Here is a 22,092-nt window from a genome sequence, read left to right as displayed (position 1 = left end):
ACTATACAAGATAAATTCAGCCTGGACAAATTCTATGAAATCAATATAATCATAATGAAGAAATAATGCACATAAAGAAACTTGAAATATTCTGGAGATACCATGTTTCAGAACTGAATTGTTTAGTGTCTGCTCTTGAAATGTGTTGGTTCAGCGCTGAAAAGCTCTGCGACTCAAGTCCGGGGGTACAAATAACATGCACCCACTAAGCTGGGGGAAGGGAAGGACACAAACGGAAAAAAAATCCATTTTTTCTTCTATCTCAACAGAATAACAGAAATTGAGTTCAGATTTGTACATTATCGCGTATACAATTTGTATTAGAGTTCTAAAGACCGTCAACAGTGTTGAAGAATGGCGACGTCTGTATGTCATAAGCGTTATTTGGAGGTGACGTGTACACCTCTACGGTCGTCGTTTCAGCTTCATTTCTCACAACTGCGTCTTCAACCAGTACAGTTGGTACAGCATTCGGTCCCACCTCAATTGCATCGACTGAATCGGTTGTTATCAGTAGTTTTTGCATTGATTCTGACATCCGTTCCAACTTTTGCTTTAACTGATAAACATCGTCCTTTTCAAACGCGTTTTGCATATGTTTCAACAGTTCTTTGTTGTCAACATATATCATCAAGCGAGACAAAATTTCGACATTTTTCTCGAGCAAAGCGCAGTTTTCGCAGGTAATTCCTAATAGTTGTAGGGTATCTTTTTTCGCTTTAATTTCATCTCCCTTGAAATACATTTGTTGATAGTTTTCGGCGCAAATTCTTATGATTCTGTCTTTTCGATCTGAGTCCTTCAAGTTGGTCGCAAAATTATCCAATTCTCGGCGTTGTCTGAGAACAGACAGTTCATAATACAAAAGGCTTTCATCGTGAAACGGCGATTTCAGATGTTCAGTTTTCTCCGTCAAAAATGCTAAAATAACTTCAACAATGTCATGGACCAGAAATTCAAACAAGTCCTCCTTATTAACACGCAGTTCTGATTTCAGGAACCGGATAATCTTATCGTCAAGCAGACACAAGAAATCCTGCAAAATTCTGGCCGACAAAATCTTGTCACTATTCAGTGACAACAGTTCACTTTCTGGCAGTATCGGAAAGCTGATAATCTGACCCGGACCCAATTCAAAGGTAATGTGAGGGTGTTCGAAACCACCCCGGGTTGTAAATTCGTAGTCTTTCACGATTTTGTTTTTCTGGAGAGACCAAGAGTTTATATTTTCCGTGTTTTCCAGGGCTTGCAATTCAGTGCCGAAAGCAAACTCCACCGCCTCGTCAAAGTTCTCAAACTTTATTGGTGCGCGGATTCCTGAAATTGCAACAAAAACTCTCGTTGAATTGGGGCTTGGAATTGAAAATGATTGCTTAGCAAAAAGGGTTTGACATAATCAAGCGACTTTTTGTGTTTTATTTTTCACTATTGCCGTTTTACACTAGCTGATTCGACAAGGCAGATTTGTTGGTTTCAAAAAAGAATTCAAACAATTCACGTTAACTGCCTTTAATTAGTTTTTGTTACCAGAAGATCTGCACTGTTGCTATCTTTAATCCACCTTTTTCATTTTTTCAAGTGAACATGGTTTATAATGAAAACAGTCTCAGTTCTGATAATCGTATAAAAATTAATAAAAAAACCTAAAATTTTCAAATTATTTTGTGTTTTAACTGCGCTTTAAGATTGATTGCAATCTTCTTATAACAAACTGCCAAGAGTAAGAAAACGTCAAATAAGATCTTTTTCATTCTAGATTTACAATACAGCGTTTAATTAAATTAAAATTCTTTAAGTGTTTTTGAACAACAGAAGTAACAAATTTTCAGATGTATTCAGTTGTAAATTTTACCGCTGCCATTTCTCTGAATGGACTGTTTTTCTCTTTTGATTTTTTCAATGCTTCAGTTTGCTGTTTTTGATAGAGAGAAAATCACATTGCAAACAAAAAACGGATGTAAAACATTGCGGTCGAGCCGAGATTATTGCAGACTTAAAAAAACTCAGTGACTTACGGTTGGTTACACCACAATAAACATATTCATTTTTTAAAAGAGCTAGTTTTCTACTGATTCGCTAATAAGAAAAATTTTCCATTTTTCATTTTTATGAATTTTAACATCAGGCCAATCAAATATGCCAATGATATCATGTTATCTTTCAGAATAAAAATTTCACGTCTAATAATTAGCTTGAGCTTTTTTATAAATAATAAAATGGTTTTTATTATTCCCGTTAAATTATATCATTCTAAAAATTTTTTAGCTTTATTTGTTTGAAACTGGACATTTGAAAGTCAAATTGAATAGGATTTCTCTTTTGGTTTATTAATCTTCTGTCATTGTTTTTTCGCGCTGTTTCTACTTGAAGTGTAAAACCTGCAGAAAAATTGAAAACGTCTTTTATAATTAAAGAGGGAATTGATATCACCTTCATTTTGAAAAAAAAAACATTTTCTGATTCGAATTGACGATAATTCTGATCTATTGTTTTTCTCGAGCAGAAAAGTTTTTGAAAACTAAAAAATTTATAACGCTCTAGAATGCTATTTTTTAGCGAAACAACTAACTCCTATCATAAAGGAGCATTTAAAACCAAATATTGGACGTCACACAAAAAGTTACTATTCTGCTGTTAAATCGAAATTAAAGAGGACGCTCGTAACAACCCTTCCCAATTTATATTTATAATTTGAGAATATGCCTATAAAATAAAAGTATTTTTTTCTATTCATTGGAAAAACCTGAAGAAATAGTTCGGTAAACGGTGGCGCTTATTTAAAGAAAATGGCTGTAAGTGGGGTAATTGCATGAGATAAGTGTTGAAACATGATAAAAAATTTAAAACTGTATGATTAATTTCAGATAACTGTACGTCAGTCATTTTTTCTCAGAAAAGATCAAATAAAGATTAGCATTTATATTAGACCTGATTTCTCATAAAATTACCATAGGGCATATGGAATAGTTAATTTTAGATGCATAGCTATTGATTGAAGTAATAAGATAATGCACTCTATAAATGGAACAAAACTAAGGTCTGAAAAGAAGTTTCCCGAAAATGAGAACTTGCCTTACGTACTGGAATGAGTTTTTTCGATGTACATTCTCTTGTACGCACAGTTTAGTGTGTAGGGGTTTACATCACTAATAGTCTGTGGTGAGGATGTGGCTTGCGAAAATTTTCTGAGCACCAAACTGTTGCTAATTTTTTCCAAACGCATGTATTTTTTTGCGCTGTTGTTTGTGTAATTTCGATCATGCTCCGAAGGTATTTTAAGTAGGTATTAGATTTACCGCCCAAAAGATATCAGAATTTATTTAAAAAGCAATTTTAATTACAAGATCCTATAGGTTCCAGCTAGCCGCTCCCATCTGATCTGACTTGAAAAAAAATTGTAAAATTTGTGAAAAATAAAAAAAATGATTACGCTCCAAATTGCAGTTTTTTACCAAAACAACAAACTCCCATCAAAATGAAGCATTCAAAACCAAAGATTTTGGACATCAGACAAAACTATTATTCATATAAAACTACTTCACACTATTATTTTGCTGTTAAAAGAAGTTAAAGAGGTCGCTTGCAAAAACCCTTCCCAATTTATGTTTACAATTTGTGAATATGCCATTAAACTAAAAGTAAAAGCATTAAAGCTGCTTGCCTAGCTAACCGGATACACAATTCAGTCTGTGTTTTTCTCTCTTCATTTGAGAAACCTGGAGTAACATTTAAATAAACGGTGAGCATAAATAAAGAAAAAGGCTGTATGGGGTAACTGCTTAAGATATGAGCTAAAATAGGATAAATATATTAAAACTGTATGATTATTTTCAAATAACTGTACCACAGTCACTTTTTCTCAGCAGAGATTATAAAAGGATTAGCATTAAACTTCGACTTGAATTCTCATAAACTTACCATAGGGCATATCGAAGAGTTAACTTTACATGCATAGCTATTGATTGAAGTAATTAGATAATGTAATCTAAAAATGGAACAAAAATATGGTCTGAAAAGAAGTTTCCCGGAAAATAGAATTTACGTTATGTACTGGAATGACTTTTTTCATTGTGCATTCTCCTGAACGCACACTTTAGTTTGTATGAGTTAACATATCTAATGGTGTGTGGTGAGGAAGTGGCTTGCGAAATTTTTCTGTGCTGCGAACTGTTGCTAATTTTTAAAATCAAAATCCTTCTCTCAAGTTCGTAGGCAAGCTGCATGAGTTTTCCAAACGCATGTATTTTATTGCGTTGTTGTTTATATATTTTTGATCATGCTCGGAAGGTATTTCAAGTAGTTATTAGATTTACCGCCCAAAAGATATCAGAATTTGTTTGAAAAGCAATTTTAATTACAAGATCCTATAGGTTCGGCCAAGCCACTCCCATCTGATTTGAATTGAAAATAATTTTGAAAATTTGTGAAAAATAAAAAACAAATATTACGCTCCAAATTGCATTTTTTTTACCGAAACAATAAACTCCCATCAAAATGGAGCTTTTAAAACCAAATATGTTGGACTTCATACAAAACTATTTTACATCTAAAACAACTTCATACTATTATTCTGCTGTTAAATGGAAGTTGAGCAGGACGCTCGCAACAACCCTTCTCAATTTATATTTACAATTTGAGAATAAACTAAAAGTAAAAGCATTAAAGCTGCTTGCTAATCTTACCGGATACACAATTTACGCTGGCGTTTTTTTTCTGCTCACTGGAGAAACCTGGAGTAACCGTTCAGTAAACGGTAAGCATAAATAAAACTTGGTCAAGACTTGATTCATAATTGACATGATCATTCTCAAAAATGAATTGATCAGAGCACTGATACAATTTTGATCTAGGAAATGCAATTTCCCTGAATCAGCGCTGATTAAAACTTCAAGTTCGGTCTTGAAACTTATCGTAAATTTTCATTAACTCGTCGACAATGGTTAACTTGGCGGTAACTAAGCGTTTTTCGATCCGACGGTTGCGTAGAATCTCTAATTTGTCAAGAAAACTCCTAAGTAGAAAAAGTGATTGAAAAAGTTAGTAGGCCGAATGTGAGCCAAGAATCAGCGAATGCCACAGTAAATAAGCTGACCGAGCCAATAATATTGCACGACCATCGCTAATGGTGATAAAAATGTGACATTTCAAACTTCAATAGCCATCACTGCATTCATTGTCATTATCAGAGTAGTACAGACATCGCTTGAATCTAAAATTGTTGCCAACCCAGTGTGAGTCCCACACCGAAGCCCGATATGTCCAGACCGAAATGAACACACGAGGGGGCGTCGTGCGTTCATAAATCTCGGCCTGGAACACGAATTAACGCAAGACAGTCTGGACATGAACGCACTAAGCTTTGGCTTTGAAAATCGAGAAAATTTTTTGGAGCGCACCAAAGTCTGGACATATACACTTGTGGTCTGGAATGGTTTGAACAAATTCCACTTTGAGCGATCGAGAACGCAGTAAAAATGCAGAACGCACGAAGAACGCAGAAAAACAGATGTTATAATTCAGAGGCATGGAGTTTTTCCTCAAAACACGCGATGTTTCGAAAAACTTTTTTAAACAGTTATACAAGCTCAGTAAAGACTTCCTTAAAAACCTTTTAGATTGTCAAACATCATAATTTTTTGGAAAACAATTTTATCGACAATTGATTGGGTATTTAACTTCGCAACTTAAAACGTTACAGGAGCTATGTCGACCTATTATATTTGGTCAGCGAGTGAGACCAAACCAATTTAATTTTCTTTCTTCTTAAGTCAAGAGTTTTTTGAACTAGCACTTTGTGATAAAAACCCAAAAAGTCCAACATCAAAATGAAACTAAGAATCCAACATCAATTTTTGAAACTGAGACAAAACAAAAGAACATCACTTAGTAGTATAATAGTTTGCAACAATGAAAAACTGATGAGCTCAGGAAGGATGCAGAATTATATAGAAGAATTATATAGATGTAGAAGAAACGGCTGCGTAAAAGCTATAGACTTCTACCCATCTGCACCCATTAATGACGTCAACAGTACCATTGATTTGCATTCAACAGAAAGTCGGAAATCATAAAACTTCTTCTTAAGCATAACACTAGTGATCAGGGTGTTGACGGGAAAAAATCAGCGCATCAAATTGGTACCTGGTTTCTATATAAATAACAATATTCAAACCACATAAGATTGCCGTTTGCAAAATCCCGAAGTTAAAGATTGGCCGGTATGGAAGAGATTTCAATAACAAAGCTCTGAATGATACAACAAGGAGGTCAACTAAATAGCCGACCAACATAAGGTTGAGTTTCAGTCGTGTGAAGTAAATGTTCTACATTAAGACTCAAAAAACAAAGACATAAGGCATGATGACGTTCACCCTAATATAAACGAAATTAAAAAAATGGTAACAATTCTGAAAGATCACCGGAAAATGATTGGTTACAAATGTTCAGCAAACGATGTCTCATTGAGCCAAATTCCATCAAAACGTAAACATGTTTTTGTACCCATGAAAGATGTATGGAATATTTTCAACAATCGCATTGGGTTCTGTTGCAATTGAATGACTTAATAAAAATCATTGCAAATCTGTTATTCGAGGTTTAGTTGGCTTTTATTTTGGTTAAAGGTTTGATAAATTTTGTTCTTTTTCTTATAGAAAAAATCGATATTTTCAAAACTTCTTAAAAACAATAATTCTATAATCTTAAAAATAATGACTCCCATCAAAGTGATCAGATTAAAAATTTTCCCAAAGAGGCGGAATAATTATTATAATTTATCCATTTAGATCCATCGTAATTTTTCTATGAAAAGGTGGTGACATTGAAGGAAGCCAAGGTCCATCGAATTTGGAACATAAAAAAATTGAAAAGCACAATGATGTATCTGCGAGAAAATTAGATTTTCCCAGGTTTTGGAATATGAATTGTAGAAACCTTAATAAAAATAGCAATTCTCTCATTTTCTGAAAAGTGTTGATGAAACTTTATTCCTAGTTAATACCAAAACATGGATAAATTAAAAATTCGGCAATCTTGAGTGTTTTCTAAGCAAAGGTCATCACTTTTTTCACCAAGCAAGCTGGTCATTAAATAAGGTACACAGAGTTGGGGGTGTGTGGGCATTTGAGTTCTCAAGCAGCTCACAATAAAAATGAGGAACGATTTGAACTCAACCAATCAAAAAATTTTAGAAAGAAGGTGGATTGAATCTGGCGAGCCTTTAACAGAGAACTACTCAATAAACGAGCAAACTGCCCCAATTTACATGTTTCTAATTTTTTCTGGATTAATTGACTGTAGGAGTTCTATAGATTTTTTCGTATTCAGACAATCTAATTTAGAATGAAAAATTAGACAGTCTTTTGTTTTTTTTTCAGAGGAATCGATAGCTTATGTAACGCTAAAGAAACTCAGTCAAAATGAAAAATTATTTGAAAAAGACTATTGTTTTTCATTTCGAGGAAAAATGTTTTTAAAATCAATATTCTAGTCAATTTTTGGAATTGATCACTTTACAATTTTATATCAGTAATCATTAAAAATAAATCACACTCATAAGCAGATAGATTTTTTGATACCTCATACCAATAACACTCAAGATCAAATTTCAATCGTGATATTGCGCCTCAAAATAGGTCACCAATGTATCAGCTAATTGATCCATACGAAATGTTTGTCAAATTCGTCGAAATTTTTTTAAAGTTCTGAGTTGTCGTGCATCCTTGAATTTGGTAGAAAGTAGAAACAAAAAACAACAAAAAAATGTCTGGCAAAGGAATTACATTGTATCTTATCCACCTCTTTATTTTGTGGAAGAAGAGCCCACAACCAGAGTTTTTTAATAATAGCAAATCTTTAAGCAATTTGCTGAAGAGGAAACTGAAAAATGTTAAAGATGCTCATCCAAAGCATTTTGTCCGGTACTAAAAACTTAAAAAAAACAATGGAATTTCATCAAAAACAAGATCAACTTCAACATTCAAGTGGAAAATTTGACAAGTTAAGGGAAAGCAGTTCCCTTGTTGAAAGTGAGGGAAAGATTGCCAGCATTCCTTATAACTATTTTGTGAGACTCGGATTATACAAAGTTATAGAAATTGCTCCAATTTCATCTTCCCTATCATCTGAAACCTTAACTTCCGACCAGTCTCCAGAAAACAATTGTTTAAGTTTACTGATAATCTGCCTATGCATAAACCGCACAAACTCGGCTATATAGCAGCAAGTATAGTGAAATATAGCACATGCAGTTCCGAGTTCAAAAGCATCAATTCGGTTTTCAAAACCAAAAGTCCTGTCTTGAGACTATCTTTTTATTAACAGAAAATAATGAACCAATGCGTTCTCACACACTTTTAGACTTAGCAAAAACTTTCAACTCAATATCTATAAATATATAGTATCTACAGATGCATAACAGGATATCTATAGATGAACAAAATAAAAAATATGGAATTTCAGAGGATGCAAGAATATTTATTACACTCTTCCCTTTGTTGTAGAATACAGTGTGTCAAAATTGAATAGCAAATCAGACTGAGTTGTCATAAGTCACAGTGTTCCTCCTGGTCTTACGGCCTTTAGTTTTTATGTTACTTTATGTCAACGACTTCAGTGGAACTGTATCAACAAATTGTGATGTTGTACATTTTGCCGCTGAAACATCAATTCTATGTCATGCAAAGAACAAAGCAATGCGAAGAACAAAGCTTGAAGCTGAAGATGCATTACGCCAGACAGATCAAAATACGAATCAAAACAGGTTAACCTTGAATGAACAAAAAACGGAAATTACTGGTTTTCAGAGTTGAAAATTGATCATCATCTTAATATCAATTTCAACGGGCAGCGATTGGAAGCATCTACAAAATTTAGATATTTATGTGTAATGAATGTTAAGAAACTGACACATCAAAATCAACAAAACAAAGCTATCACTGAAATGGCTTCAAAAATCAGATCAGTATACTTGGTTTTACATCAAGTACCGTTAAAAGCAAGAATATTTTACTGAAATCATTTGGATTGTCTCATTTGCATTTTAAGGCGATTTTTTTCAAAGGTACCATCTTACTCTACCGACAGAATTAACAAACAAATTAACTGGGGAACAGAACTTTGATTTCCAGAACCAAAAACGATACTACCATCGATCTACTTTTACGGCTTATATTCCTGCAGCATAACTCCAAAAACATAGGTTTCTTTAAATGTGTTTTTCAGGATTTTAGAAAAAGTGCCATTCGATGTAAAAAATGATCCCATAACTTTGTCTTAGAACCAAAATGTAAGTCAAAAAAGACTAATCGTTCAGATAAAACCAGATAAAGTGTCTACCAGCTGAGCTAATAATAGCTAAAATGTCGCTAATCAAATTTCATTATGATATAGCCAGGCCAGAAAATTCTGCAAATTTTCACGGGTATCTGAGTCTTTATCAAAATACTCGAACAAAACAAAACAAAATTAGACAGAATGCCAAAACCAGCTTTGGAATGAATTCGATCGTTCGTCAATGTGTACGAAAATGGAATAAGTTACCACAGTGGTTTCGGTTGGCAAAAAATGGAAACTTTTCTAAGAAAACGTTGAATGATTTCTTGCTCTCACAACATGAAAAAATTCCTTTGAATAGTAACGTATGAGCTTTTAAAAGTTATTTTTTTTAGGAAGAAAACGATTGGAAGGAAATTTTATAATGTGATTCTTTAAGAAATTTGTTGATGTTTATTATATAATTTTGTTTGAGTGATTTGAAATATTTATAGGTTTCAAGTATATTTGAACGTATGGATATAATTTTAATTTACTTGTTGCAAAAAAACTTTCAATTACATTTAGAAAAGAAACGTCAAAGACCAACTTTAAACAAAAACTTATAGCAGAAATGCTTAAACGACACCAAAGAGTTTCAAAAGGCTGAAGGGTGGCAGGATTTAAATACATTATTTTCTTATAAATTGTTTTAAGAAAACAGAACTTTAGATTGTTTTGATTTAGAAAACAATAATGTTTGATTCATTAATTTGTAAATGTAACATTTGCCAAGTGGCTAATTTGATTTACATGTTTCAGATTTGAAAAAAATGAAGATTTGAACACAGGACTGTCTTGACATATGAGATTTCCGTCTGGGGCTGTCTGGATATATCTACTTTGGATCTGGCATATCCGCGTGGGAAAGTTCGCCACTGGAACCGCCTTTAGTTTACGACTAACCTTACGACCTTTTTTCCCCTTCAACAAACAATTTAGTGGGCAATTAACTTTTGTACATTCAAGTGAAATTTTATATACTAATCAGCATGACATATAATTACACGAAGTCACGTGAAACACTTTGCGGCAGAAACGGACTAGGTTTAATTATTCTTACTTTTAACTCTCAAAGGAATTTTATCCTCAGCTGACGACTCGGAGTATTTGATTGGTGAAAATGACCAATTTTCCTTTCGACGATGTTGCTCGTGATCTGTTCTGTCTTCAAACGGTCTGCAGTTGAACTCCAGTGAAAAATTTCCCGTTACATTTTTCCTAGCATGTTGCTTCATTGTGAAGTTGATACTGCGTTCATTGAAAATCAGATCTTCGTCGAAGTGCTCCAGTGGTCGAAGAAATTTTTTCATCTAAACACAAGTTAAGAAGGCAGATGTGCAGCACGCAATTGTTTAATTAGTGCTTTCGTTAATAATTAAAAAGAGAGTGAAACGCACGAATAGAGAATAACATAATTCCTAGTATAATTCCTAGAGAATAATTCCTAGTATAGACACGATGCAAAATATGTTTTGAAAGTCTTTATTTGGTAAATATTAGCTTTCCTGCAATAATTCCATCCAGTAATTCAAGTAATTTGTAGGAGATAAGACTTGTTTTAAGAACAATGACGATGTTTTCAAAAACAAACTAATTTGGCCTAGCCCGAAGCTGAGCCCAAAAATTAAAATTGATCAAAGGTCTGTACAGAACTAAAACCAGTCCTCAATCCGACCTCTCAACTAGGAACGATGAGGTCTCCAACTTACCTGTTCAACTTTCAATGCAACACCAGCTGGTGAAAATTGGAAGCTCTCAATGACAGCAAAGTTTTCTTCGAGTTTCACTGTTTTTCCAAACCCACAATTAACACTCAGCAAGAGGGGATCTTGAACGTCAACTGGTTGAATGAGCGGAAGTTGCATTTTAACTTTCCGCAGAAAAGGTTCATCTTTCGCCTGGCATACTTCGACAACAGCAGATGCAAGCGTCCAGCCATCGCCCAAATCCAACACTTTACCCGGCTCGGGTGCAAAAATTTCCAAAGTTATTCTGCGTGATCCCAGAACACAAAATTTCGGAAATTCTATTAGAACCAAATTTTCAGACGAGCTGGCAGATTTGATCCGTGTTTTGTAACTGTAGCCGAGTGCAGTAAGTAGAAAGCTATGACAAATATGACGCTGACTGTGACTGTCTTGCATGGCATGAGATGAAGGCGAGTGTGAGTAGTTGCCGAAGTTTTTTTCGGAGTTGACGCTGGTTGACACGTTTTCGTTTCTTCTTCTACTAGCAGTTGCCGTTTCCATCCGCAAAATCACTACTCGGACATGAGTAAATCAGTACAATGATAATCATACGTTCAAAAAACATAGAAAAACTGATAATTTTTCAGAATCAGAAGCAAAATAGCTCACAATCAACGGATTTGTGGCTACTCAATCTCGATTCTTTGGAAGCAGATTTTGCACATCTTAGTAGAAGATTTTACGGCTTATATGTATTATTAGTGCCTTCCAAAAAATGTTTCCAATATAGATTTTCATTTCTACATTGACGACTGCAAAGTACAGTCGTTGTAACGCGTAAGTTTTTAGCCAGATTAAAGATAGCAGATCAAAGAAGTGAAAGACAATTCACCGCAAAAAACGTTTGGCCACTGGATGCTAGACAATAGTTACCAACAGAAGCCCGCTCAAGATCTCAGATGAAGACTTAGCTTAAGACTTACTTCTGAAGTCATGTTCCCCGGTTAGATCCTCCCAAAAAATCTCTAATTATTGACAAAAACGTAAACATTATCGACCAAAAAGTTGTTGTCGTTACTATACCACCTCTATTGATACAATTTCACTAGTTTTATCTTTTCAAAAGGAAGTAAAAGCAATGCACAATCTTATACAATAAAAAATCTGCTGCGAACGATAAAGCAAAATTAAACGGTCTCCAAATCAGAAAAATCGAGTAGTTCATTTTGATTTTCTGACCTCATGCTCAATCAAAATACCAGAAAAACAAAAACTAATATTTTGAGATAGTCTTGCAGGAGCTAGAAAGGCACCCGGAGCGATATATCATTCTGGGATCCTCTAAAAAGCGAAAATTTTCAATGAAAAAAATATTTTCGAAACAGATAGAGTTATTAGAAATATATTCATAAATATTTAAAATAAATAAATACTAATTCGATTTTCGGGTGCATATATTGTTGAATAACAAAAAAAACTTTTGGACTAGCTTTTTGAATTTGTTTTGCTTTAACCAGAATGTCAATTTGTGAAAATATCACATTGGGAGCTTAGAAAAACAAGAATCGTAAGAAAATATCTGTTTTTGAAATCCGAAAAAAAAAATTTTTAAAAAGTTGATTTTCTGACTGCAATTCCTGCTGATACCAAATAAACCATTAGTCCATTGTTTTAATTTGTTTTCAAGCACTCAGAAAGCACTTCAGTCGATATATTATATTGGGATTATAAAAATAAGAAATGTCAAAAAAAAATTGATATCAGAAAAAAGAAAATACGTTTTTCTGATTTACTGACTATTTATCCTGTTTAGTTACAAAAAAATCTGAAACTAGCTTTTGACGTTTTTTTGCAGTAGTCAGAACGCCAGTCTGGTCAATAGATCATTCTGAGACTTCAAAAACAGGAAACGTGAGAAAACTCTTTTTGAAAATAAAAAGGACAATCTGATTTAGTGACTGCAATTCCCGTTGAATTACCAAATATACCTTTAATCCAATGTTTTGCGTTGGTTTTGAATCAGCAGAAAATACACTTGAGTCGATATATCATATTGGGATCATAAAAACAAAAATGTAAGTAAAATTTGTTTAAAATGAGAAAAATGAAAATACGTTTTTTTCTCTGAATACATATCCTGTTTAATTACAAACTAAGTTTTAATCTAGTTTTTAAAATTAATGTTTCCATTTGTCAGAACGCTATTCTGGTCAATAGATCATATTGACAATTCAGAAATAGGAAATTTCTGAAAGAGTTTTTGAAATCAGAAAAAAAGTCAGTAAAACGATTTTGATCAAGATGTTGAACTAGGCTTTTCATTTAGCTTTTGAGTTGCCAGAAAAGACTTCTGCTAAATGCAGTAAAATCACAAAACAGAAAATATTAGAAATTTTTTTCAATCAGAGAAATTTAAAAAATATATATATAAACTAGCACTTTGACATTAATTTACAATTGACAAAAAAAAGGTTTTTCTGCACACAATTAATTCGGAACGTAAAAAATGCAGAAGAACGTTTTCTCAAATCAGAAGAAAACATAACAGGATTTCTACTTTTGTGAAAACTAGTCCTTAACAACAAAAACTCCAATAAATTAAGCAAGGCAAATCAATTGTTTTGTCAGCAGCTAGGAACTGTTTCATTTGGACAGCTTTGCACAAAAAATTATACAGTCGTCAGCACAAAATAAGTTAGCTCATCTTAGTTTACTGGAGCAAGCATTTATGTTTCGTTGTCAGCTGTCAAAAACGTCACAAAGAACAAGTCCATTTCCCCTGCTGGTCTCATTGAACACAAAACAGAAGAACGAAATGATAAATGGTCCAGTAGTTCAGGAGACGAAATGGATCAATTTTGGTGAAAACAGCAATCACTCTTATAAGATGAGGCAATTCTTCTTTTCAACATCAGAAGTCACCTTGTTTGGACAATTTCTACAAGTTTTTTTTTATTTCAAAACAGAGACATCTCAAGCAGTTCAACACCTCACGATTTCGACTGGGTTTCCTGAAACAAAACACCGACAAGTCAGCAATTAACGCTTTTCTCTTTTAAACTTTGTTTGATGCCGAGTTGCTCAGCAAAAAAATCAACAATGATTTTTCGAACTTCTAGAAAAATAAGTCAGAAATATCTTTACGTTTTGTGGTAGAATAAACAACAAACATAAGCATAAACTGGCTGAAAAAAACTGTGCGAGAAAAAAGGAAAAAAATATCAATCGACTGAAAACAAAAAAACATTATGGACTCTCGGAAAAGATTTTTTGGATAGCAATTTTGGTTTTTAGCACCAAATCAGTTTTAGAGTTCATGTTTAGAGTTCCTGTCCGCTGCAGTTTTGTCGTCATTTTCAATTAAAAATAAACGGCACGCGTAGCAGTTCATAAACAACCGAAGAAATCAAAAAAATTACAAAAAACCAACCATGAGTGTCAGTTTGCATTTAGAATGTTCAATGCATCAGAACTCTCATTGAAAGGCCAGTTTTCATTGTTACAGAAGAAAATAGAGGGCCAGCCATTAATTCTACTGATAAACCGAACCAAATAGCTGCAATTGGAATTGAACAAGACGACACAACCAGTGTTGATTGAGGGCAAAGTCTCTTCAGAGTACAGAGCATCTTCAATCTTCGACAGAGAAAAATGTTCAACAAAGAAACTCCAGGACTTTGAACTGAATGGTGATACATTGAACGACAATTTGCATAAGTTTGCCCAGTCTTTACTAAGATACCGTAATGGTGTCACTGTACCCTCACCAAAGCAGCCAAAGATTCGATTCAGAACGACAGACAACAACGTGTAGTATCATCATTGAAATAACTTTCGTCGAGCAAGGAGAAGTGTCACAACCAATCCAGCCCACAGCCCCATGTAAACCACTACAACTTCCTCAAAGACGAGGCAAGCAATCACGCTCCTTGAACTTTCAATCTGTTGGAAAACAAGTTACGAGCCACATAAAAATCATCAGCCAGTTTTTGCCCAGCAGAATAGAAACCAGTTTCTCGAACTCAACTCAACATAACATGCAAGTCAGTATCATTCAATCGTGTGGCAGTTGCTCAAAAATCTAAACGGAACCCAATCTTCACGGTCTGGTTTTTGAGCTCAACGGCGGCCTGGTTCTCCACTCCACCAAATGACTAATTACCTTTTCAAAACTTTTACAAAATTCAAATCACAAAATGGACAAGGTTGATAGATATACAGTCCCAATTTGCAAAGCTTTTCAGTTTAGAATCTTTCGAGTGTGACAAAACCTCTAATCTTAGATTCTTGATTTCGTTTTTGTTGGTCTGATTTCTCATGATTTTATTCAAAGGTGATGCCAGCAACGACAGCCTTGTTTCCGTTCTTGGAAACACCATCATCGGATACTGACGTCAAATTTACTACAGGTTTGTTGAATTATGCATGTGTCATTTTCACTCTCCCTGACCATACGATGCCATCGTCACCTTTTAAGACTTGACTCAGTTGTTCCTTTTTGTACCCACATCGCTTCATTGAATTGTCTACCATCAAAACAAGTTCCAATTCTTTCGCACATGATCTTCTGCCAGTTCGATTTTTGATTCTATTGCGAATGGTCTTTGCAACACCAAAGTAATAGAGCCACCGATGGTTGAACGGAAAAAATTTTAATTGGGTTGCTCTTGGGGTACGTCCGCTATCGGTGATTGGATTGCTGGGCGCTCCTGTGCCGACATTTGGCACATCATGACTCAATTTTTCTGAGTTAATTGTTAATCGAATGATCAATAATACTTGATGGAGAACGTTTCTCACGTACTCTGTGCCTTCGTGCAAAAGAGAGCTCATTCCAAAATAAAAGTGTTTTCAAACATGATGCTTTGACTCTTACGACTTTTAGTAACATTCGATATGTTGCGTTGTAATAGAGATTCAAATATTTCAGTCAAAATTTTAGTCTAGTCTTTCTTTTTTCTTCCTTGAAGCATGGCAGTTTTGCGTTGTCCAATGTCTTTGAGATTTCTGTGTTGTTTTTTAGTGATTTTGAAACATTCGGGAGTCTTCTATAAAATGTTTTTTCTGGCTAAAGTATCTCGTCTGCTATGAGACTTCCTTTTTGATCTTTCGTGAACCTCATCTAGTAGCTAAATTTATGGTCCGGTTGAAGCTGCTGTTTCGTCTCCAGTCAGAAGGCTGGTTAATTCTGGTGTTTGTCTCTAAGTAGTGTTATTTTGTTCGGCTTCAAGTGCGTTTTCTCGAAACCAAAAGTGAGGCCATCTATTAATTCTCTGGAACCATGTTGCTCATTTAACCAAACAGACTCTTTGAATTCTTCAAAACACTTTCCTTTGGTGCCGATGTACGCAGGATTTTACAATGTTTTTACAATGCCTCTAATGATTCATTGAAGAGTTTTCTGGAATTTTTGCTGATCTGTTGCTTCATTTGTGTTGACTGTAGCCGCTGCAACACTGTTGATGAATCTGTCTTTTGATAGATTTTATCGGTGTCGATATCATTTTCATTGAATATCTTCCTATTGAGAAGAACGACGCAAACAACGCCTTGAAGTTCTCATTTCAGAATAGTCGTGTGTCCGATGGGCGTTACACAATTTTTACCTATCGAATAAATCCCAATAAACGTTCTTTATCTTGCAGATATGCTACGATGCTCATTGCTACCGTTTATATAACTCTGAATTTTGAAAAAAAATGTTCGAACCGAGTCGGTCAACACCGCCTTTCAAAAAAAGTCAGTTTAATTGAATTTGTTTTTGTTTCTATCCAATTCGATCAAAATTCACTGAATAATTCTTTGTTTTCTGCTGACATCATTGCTTCTCATCTGCTTTTAATCAATAACCGCATCCGAAATGCGAAGGTTGGTCTTATCCCAGGTGGGTCGAACACTGCTGAGACAAAGGATAGAACTTTTCTCTCTGCGACTTTTTGCTCTGATCCACTACAGACAATAAGACTATCTGTATCCAAAATCCAGTTAAATCCCAGTTTTAAAGTCGATTCCGTTTCGGCTTCGCAATTTTTCACAACTTAAGTTTTCTGCCCCTGAGATCTGCGGCTTGACTTCTTCATCATTTGTTATCCATTTGGTCGATACGAATCTAATTTGCTGAGAACGTCCACAACTTTCTGATTGAATTCAATTGCTTCCTTAATTGTTCTGACTGACTTTAGAAAATTGACCTTGTAGAATTTATGATGACACAATTTGATCAGATTTTTCGACGACAGATTTATTTTTTGCCATTTTGTTCAATAAGTAGTTTGCTCAAGTCGGCGAGTTTTTGCCCCGAAACATGATGTGTGTATTTTTAAACTTCAATCTTTCTCTCTACTTTTTATCAACAGAGGAATTTTTGACATCAGCTGTCATCGCTTCTGAGAGCTACTTGAAGGAACACTGCTTTGATGTCAGCTGATAATGCTATTTGCTGTTTTCGGAAGCAAAAACTGATGAGATTTTGAAGCAAGTAACAAGTGCGTTGAAACTGCGTTACATACCCATCTTGCTTTTTCCGGCCTATGTGGATTGATGAAATATCATTTGAAATTGTCTCCGGTTTCATTCAGTTTGATTTTGGACAATTTTCCAAACATATCTAGCTTTCACGTTAGTGTCAGTAGTTTTCTGATACAGTTTTTGCAGTATATCATCTTTTTGTAGGCGTCGCTCTACATATATGAGCTGTCCCCTTGCAGAGTAGAGGTTTAGGAAAAATTCAATTCGTCTTCTCGCCACAATAGTCCGTCTCGTATTCGCGCTGGTTGCTTCAACTTTTTGATTGCTTTCTAATCGTCATTCGAGTGACCAGTGATTTTGCAGTTTGAGTTGTAGGACTAATATTTAGACTACTTATTCATTTGATTGGCCAACTTGACTTCAGAAATTGAGGTTATGTCTGTCGTTTTTTTTTACTTCTCGAATTCTATTTTGTGATGGTTATCGTAACTGTCTTTTCTAATTACTGGAATTTATTTCACTTAGTATTTCTTACTCGGCAAGTTCGTGAAATGTAGGCGGTGGTCTTTCAGTTCTTACAGATCTGCAATTCGGTTACCTGTTTTCAGTTTATCGCTCACATGTAACTCAACTGTTGTTATTTGTTGAGTTTTCTCATGGCCTGAAACAGCTATTAGCCCTACTTTAGTCTTACATTTATGAACCGTAACGTCCTGCTACTGACAAGGTCGGTTTCCAGCTTTGTATCTAAATTTTAGCATAGTTGATTTGTCTAAATGAAATTCAGGATCCCGAATCATACATTGCCAGCTCATTTAGCCTTAACTCTCTGTTTGTTACTCTCTGTGGAACACTGCAAGTTTTAATCAATCCCTTGACCGATGACCAGGTCTCAGACAACTGAAACACAGTTTGAAGTTCTGCACATATTCTGGTCTTTCGACTAGCCTCATTGCCTTGTTATTGATGCAATGACAGATGTGCTGTCCATTTTTGAAAGAGCAATCAAGGTTTTTCTGGTTTTCCTGCTCTTAGTCTCAAAACAAACACAAAAAACGCTTATTGGCATCCTAGTGCGACCCAAATATTTCTAACTGTTGAATCAAACTTTTTTTAGAAAGTTTTTAGTTGCTGAGATACCTTGCTTTTGAAAGATATAACTGAATATGTGAACTCGGCCTTCTTTCTTCCTTCTATTGGCTTGTTCATAGCCTTAAGATTTTACTTCTATGCTGTTGTTAAGGGCGTGACGTGTAGTTATGATGCTCTCTTTGCTTTTGCGGCACCAGTTTTCAACCTTTCCCATTTTTGTCAGTTTTCTTTACTTATCCCTGGCTTCGTCTGACATTTTTTCTCACAAAGCTCTTGTTTCATGTATTCATTCTAAGATTGCAACGAGTCATTATTTAAAAAAATTTGATGATTTCAGGAGTTTCAGGAGTTTTGAAAAAGTTAATCTTCGAAAAGAGCATTCTGATTGGGATTTTTGTTCGCATATAGATCCCGGAGTTTTGACTGTTTTAGAATGATGTGAAACTATAACATTCTGTTGGTCTAACAATTAATTCAAGTTTTGGATTGTAATTCAGGATATTTACTGCTATGTTTCTCTTTTGCAAGTTATTTTTCTTAACTTTCATCTTTTCAGTTTCTTTAGAGTCTGATTATAGTTCATGTGTCTTAAATGGAAAGCGCTATGTCTTTTAATGTCGTCGTATTTGGATTCTCTTTGAAGTTTATGCCAAATGTAGCATCAGATTCAAAGCAATTTCTTCATGTTTTTAAAAAGGTTTTTTCTCTATTGTTCATGTTATTTCTCAGTTGTTTTTTTTTATCGGCGTAAAAATTTGCCGAATGAAATGGCTTTAACATCACAGAATTGACTTTAGCGTCATGAATATCACCAAGTTCTGCAACATAATATTACTTTTTGCAATTATTTTTATTTTTTCTAATAACTCTTTCGGTTTATCTGATCCCAGTGACGTTTTAAACAGGCGTGATGTTGAGTTGTGGGTTAATGGATAAGTTTTAATGATTCAAAAATTCTGTGGAAGATGTTAACCTTACAAGTTTCAGCAGTTTTTTTTATAATCTTTGCCTATAAATTCAAACTTTTTAAAATTTTTTGTTGTTTTCCAGGTTATTTCAATTTAGGGGAGCAGCGAAAGTTTGTTATAGCTTAATATTGTGTTAATGAATAGATGATAACCTTTCAGAAGCTATTTTGAAAGCATTTTCTGTGATTTTTAGCCCTTTTTTTTATTTCTTCTAGTGCTTTTCTGAACTCTGTTTGGCTCAGTTATAACCCAAACTTTCATTGCAGGTCTGCCATTTTTTTTTATTTTTGGCTAAATTGCCAGTTTTGACGCAAATGTGGTTTTTGAATTATAATGTGTCAAAAATTTCTTTTCTTAAATAAAATACTTCTTTTGTTTTTTAACTGCAATTTTTTGGCGTGTCTTCAATTAAAAAACAACCAACGAACCTGTAGCATATCTAGTTGCAGGTCTCTTCAATCGCTTTTAACAAAAGAAAAAAGTCTTATTTTGACAATAACACCAAGAATATTGAAAGATCAGCTTAAGATATTTCCATAAATATTGGCAAGCTTTTGAAGAATTTGGTTTTATTTTTTGTTCCTATCAATTATTCTTATTAATCAAAAGCTTCGTCGTTTGGTCGCAAAACTAGCAGTTTGGATCAACATTCTAGTGCGATGCAATTTTGATAGCTTTGCTCGCTGCTAATTTAGGCAATTGTAGTTCTAGCTTTAGTCTTTTCAATGAAGTTTCTTTTAATAGTAGGCTAGGACCTCTCCTGCTAAGTTTTTGTTTCACCGTCTGAGGCTATATTTCCTTTCACGTTTGCTCCACTGGAAAAAACGAAAAAAAAATAATTTTTAAGAATGTGTTTTTCCTCTCACTAACGGTTTCGTTCATTTCTTACTGTTTCTAGCGAACGCTTTTAGGTCATTTACGTTATTAGGTTTTGATCATACCTCAGTTGCCGCATTGTATAAACTGACTTTTTCTTTTAAAAGTCTTAGTTTAATTTGAATTACTTTGGGGGACAAAGGAACTCATATGTGTTACAAACGTCCTTAAAATATTTACGCTGAATGAATTTAAGCAATCTCTATCAATTCAACGCTGGATTTAGCAGCACCAAAATTTTTCTTATATTTGAAAGCAGCTATTCCGGCAGACAAACTTCCGGCTAATTTTCCCCTGGGTTCTATTTAAGGATCACAGTGCGCAATTTCTATCCTATTTCCTAATTCGTCGAACAATACACATTAAGGCTATCTGACATCGCGCCAAGATAACTAAGATTATTTTGACGAATTCTAAAATATTCAGTTTTTAAGTGAGAACTTTTGTTAGCCCTTGCATAAGAGATCTGATGTCAATTTTCTCATGCATGCTTTCTTTAATTTATTGAAATGCTTGTTGAGAACAAAAAACATACTTAATTGTTTCTGCTGTTAAATGATAGTAAAATTCTGCAAAGCAAAAACTCAGAAAGTTGTTAATCAGCAGACCTCACTGACTGAAAGTTGGTTTCAATGGTATTTAATTTCATTTTGTGATCTTAATGTTGGGAGAATTTTTTGTTTGTTAATTGATAGTTTTCTTATTTTTGCTTACGAAATGTTATGGCTTGGTTTATTTTTCCGATTTAGTGTTTCAGGGTGTTCCATTTTTTTCCATTTTTGTAAAATCATACAAACTAAACCACTCGTATACTTCTCTGTTTTAAGGTGTCAATTTTTGAACTACAAAGCATGAACACTTTTCTTTATTTTGAAATTGTCTAATCTCTGTGTTGTTTAGTGTTTAGACAAGAATGTGGATGAAAAGGTTCAGATCAAAATGTGCGTTAGCTAAATATTAGTCTGAAAAGCTCTCCACTTTTTTTTCGCTCAAAATAAACTTGTTAGATGCAATGTTAAATTATCTTGGAACTAAAAGTTTCAATCAGCTGAAGCGTCTTTTGACAGAATCTCATAGGGAATAAATTGCAATAATTTCCAAAACGTTTTTGGCGAGGGTTTATAAGTTTTGTGAAGTTATCAAAGGAAAAGATTTAAAAATATCAGCACTTTTACGTTGATTAGAATTGGCGAAAACAGATCCTTCGCCTTAACTTTATTTATTTGGGATTGAACCTGCACAATTTTTTTAGTTGTAAGGACGTAAAATTATATGTGCAAAAAAGTTTCTGCTTTTATTTTGAGATTTTAAGAAAGAACAAAAACGTAACCATGCTGCCATGAAGGCAAATGTTTTTTCTCTCCAAGCTAGTGTTCTTATACTTTTTTTTCTCGTCAAATTGATTTCAGTTTTAGAATGCAAACAAATTTGCGAACAAAGTTCGAAAAAATTACAAGAGAAAACTACAATTTTATAATTTCCTTGTTTTTTAAATCAGCTAGTTTTTGTTTCAATTATTATTATTAACTGATATAACATTCTCAAAATTACGGAATTGAAAAAGTGCTGCAATCAATCTAGTACTCTTGCGAAAACTGCTCTAAATGTTGTTGGTTATTTGCAAATCAGCAGCTGCTAATCTAAGATTGTATTGGTCAAAAACCATAAATAGCAATTTCACAAAA

General features: G+C 34.1%; 1 protein-coding gene across 1 annotated transcript in view; it reads right to left on the bottom strand.

Moving 5' to 3' along the window:
• Positions 1–220: 220 nt before the first annotated feature.
• The window catches only part of LOC142350333 (uncharacterized), a 58,603-nt gene continuing 36,731 nt past the window's right edge, over positions 221–22,092 (bottom strand). The window contains exons 4-6 of the mRNA XM_075402164.1: positions 11,025–11,575; positions 10,376–10,625; positions 221–1,317 (exon numbers count right to left, since the gene is read on the bottom strand). Of these exons, the coding sequence (XP_075258279.1) occupies positions 329–1,317; positions 10,376–10,625; positions 11,025–11,575 (1,790 nt within the window). The 3' untranslated portion in view covers positions 221–328. The remainder of the gene's footprint in view (positions 1,318–10,375; positions 10,626–11,024; positions 11,576–22,092) is intronic.

Source organism: Convolutriloba macropyga, chromosome 12 (genome assembly GCF_964194025.1).
Source record: "Convolutriloba macropyga chromosome 12, txConMacr16.3, whole genome shotgun sequence".
Classification (NCBI taxonomy): Eukaryota; Metazoa; Xenacoelomorpha; order Acoela; family Convolutidae; genus Convolutriloba; species Convolutriloba macropyga.
This window is presented reverse-complemented; position numbering and strand designations above follow the sequence as displayed.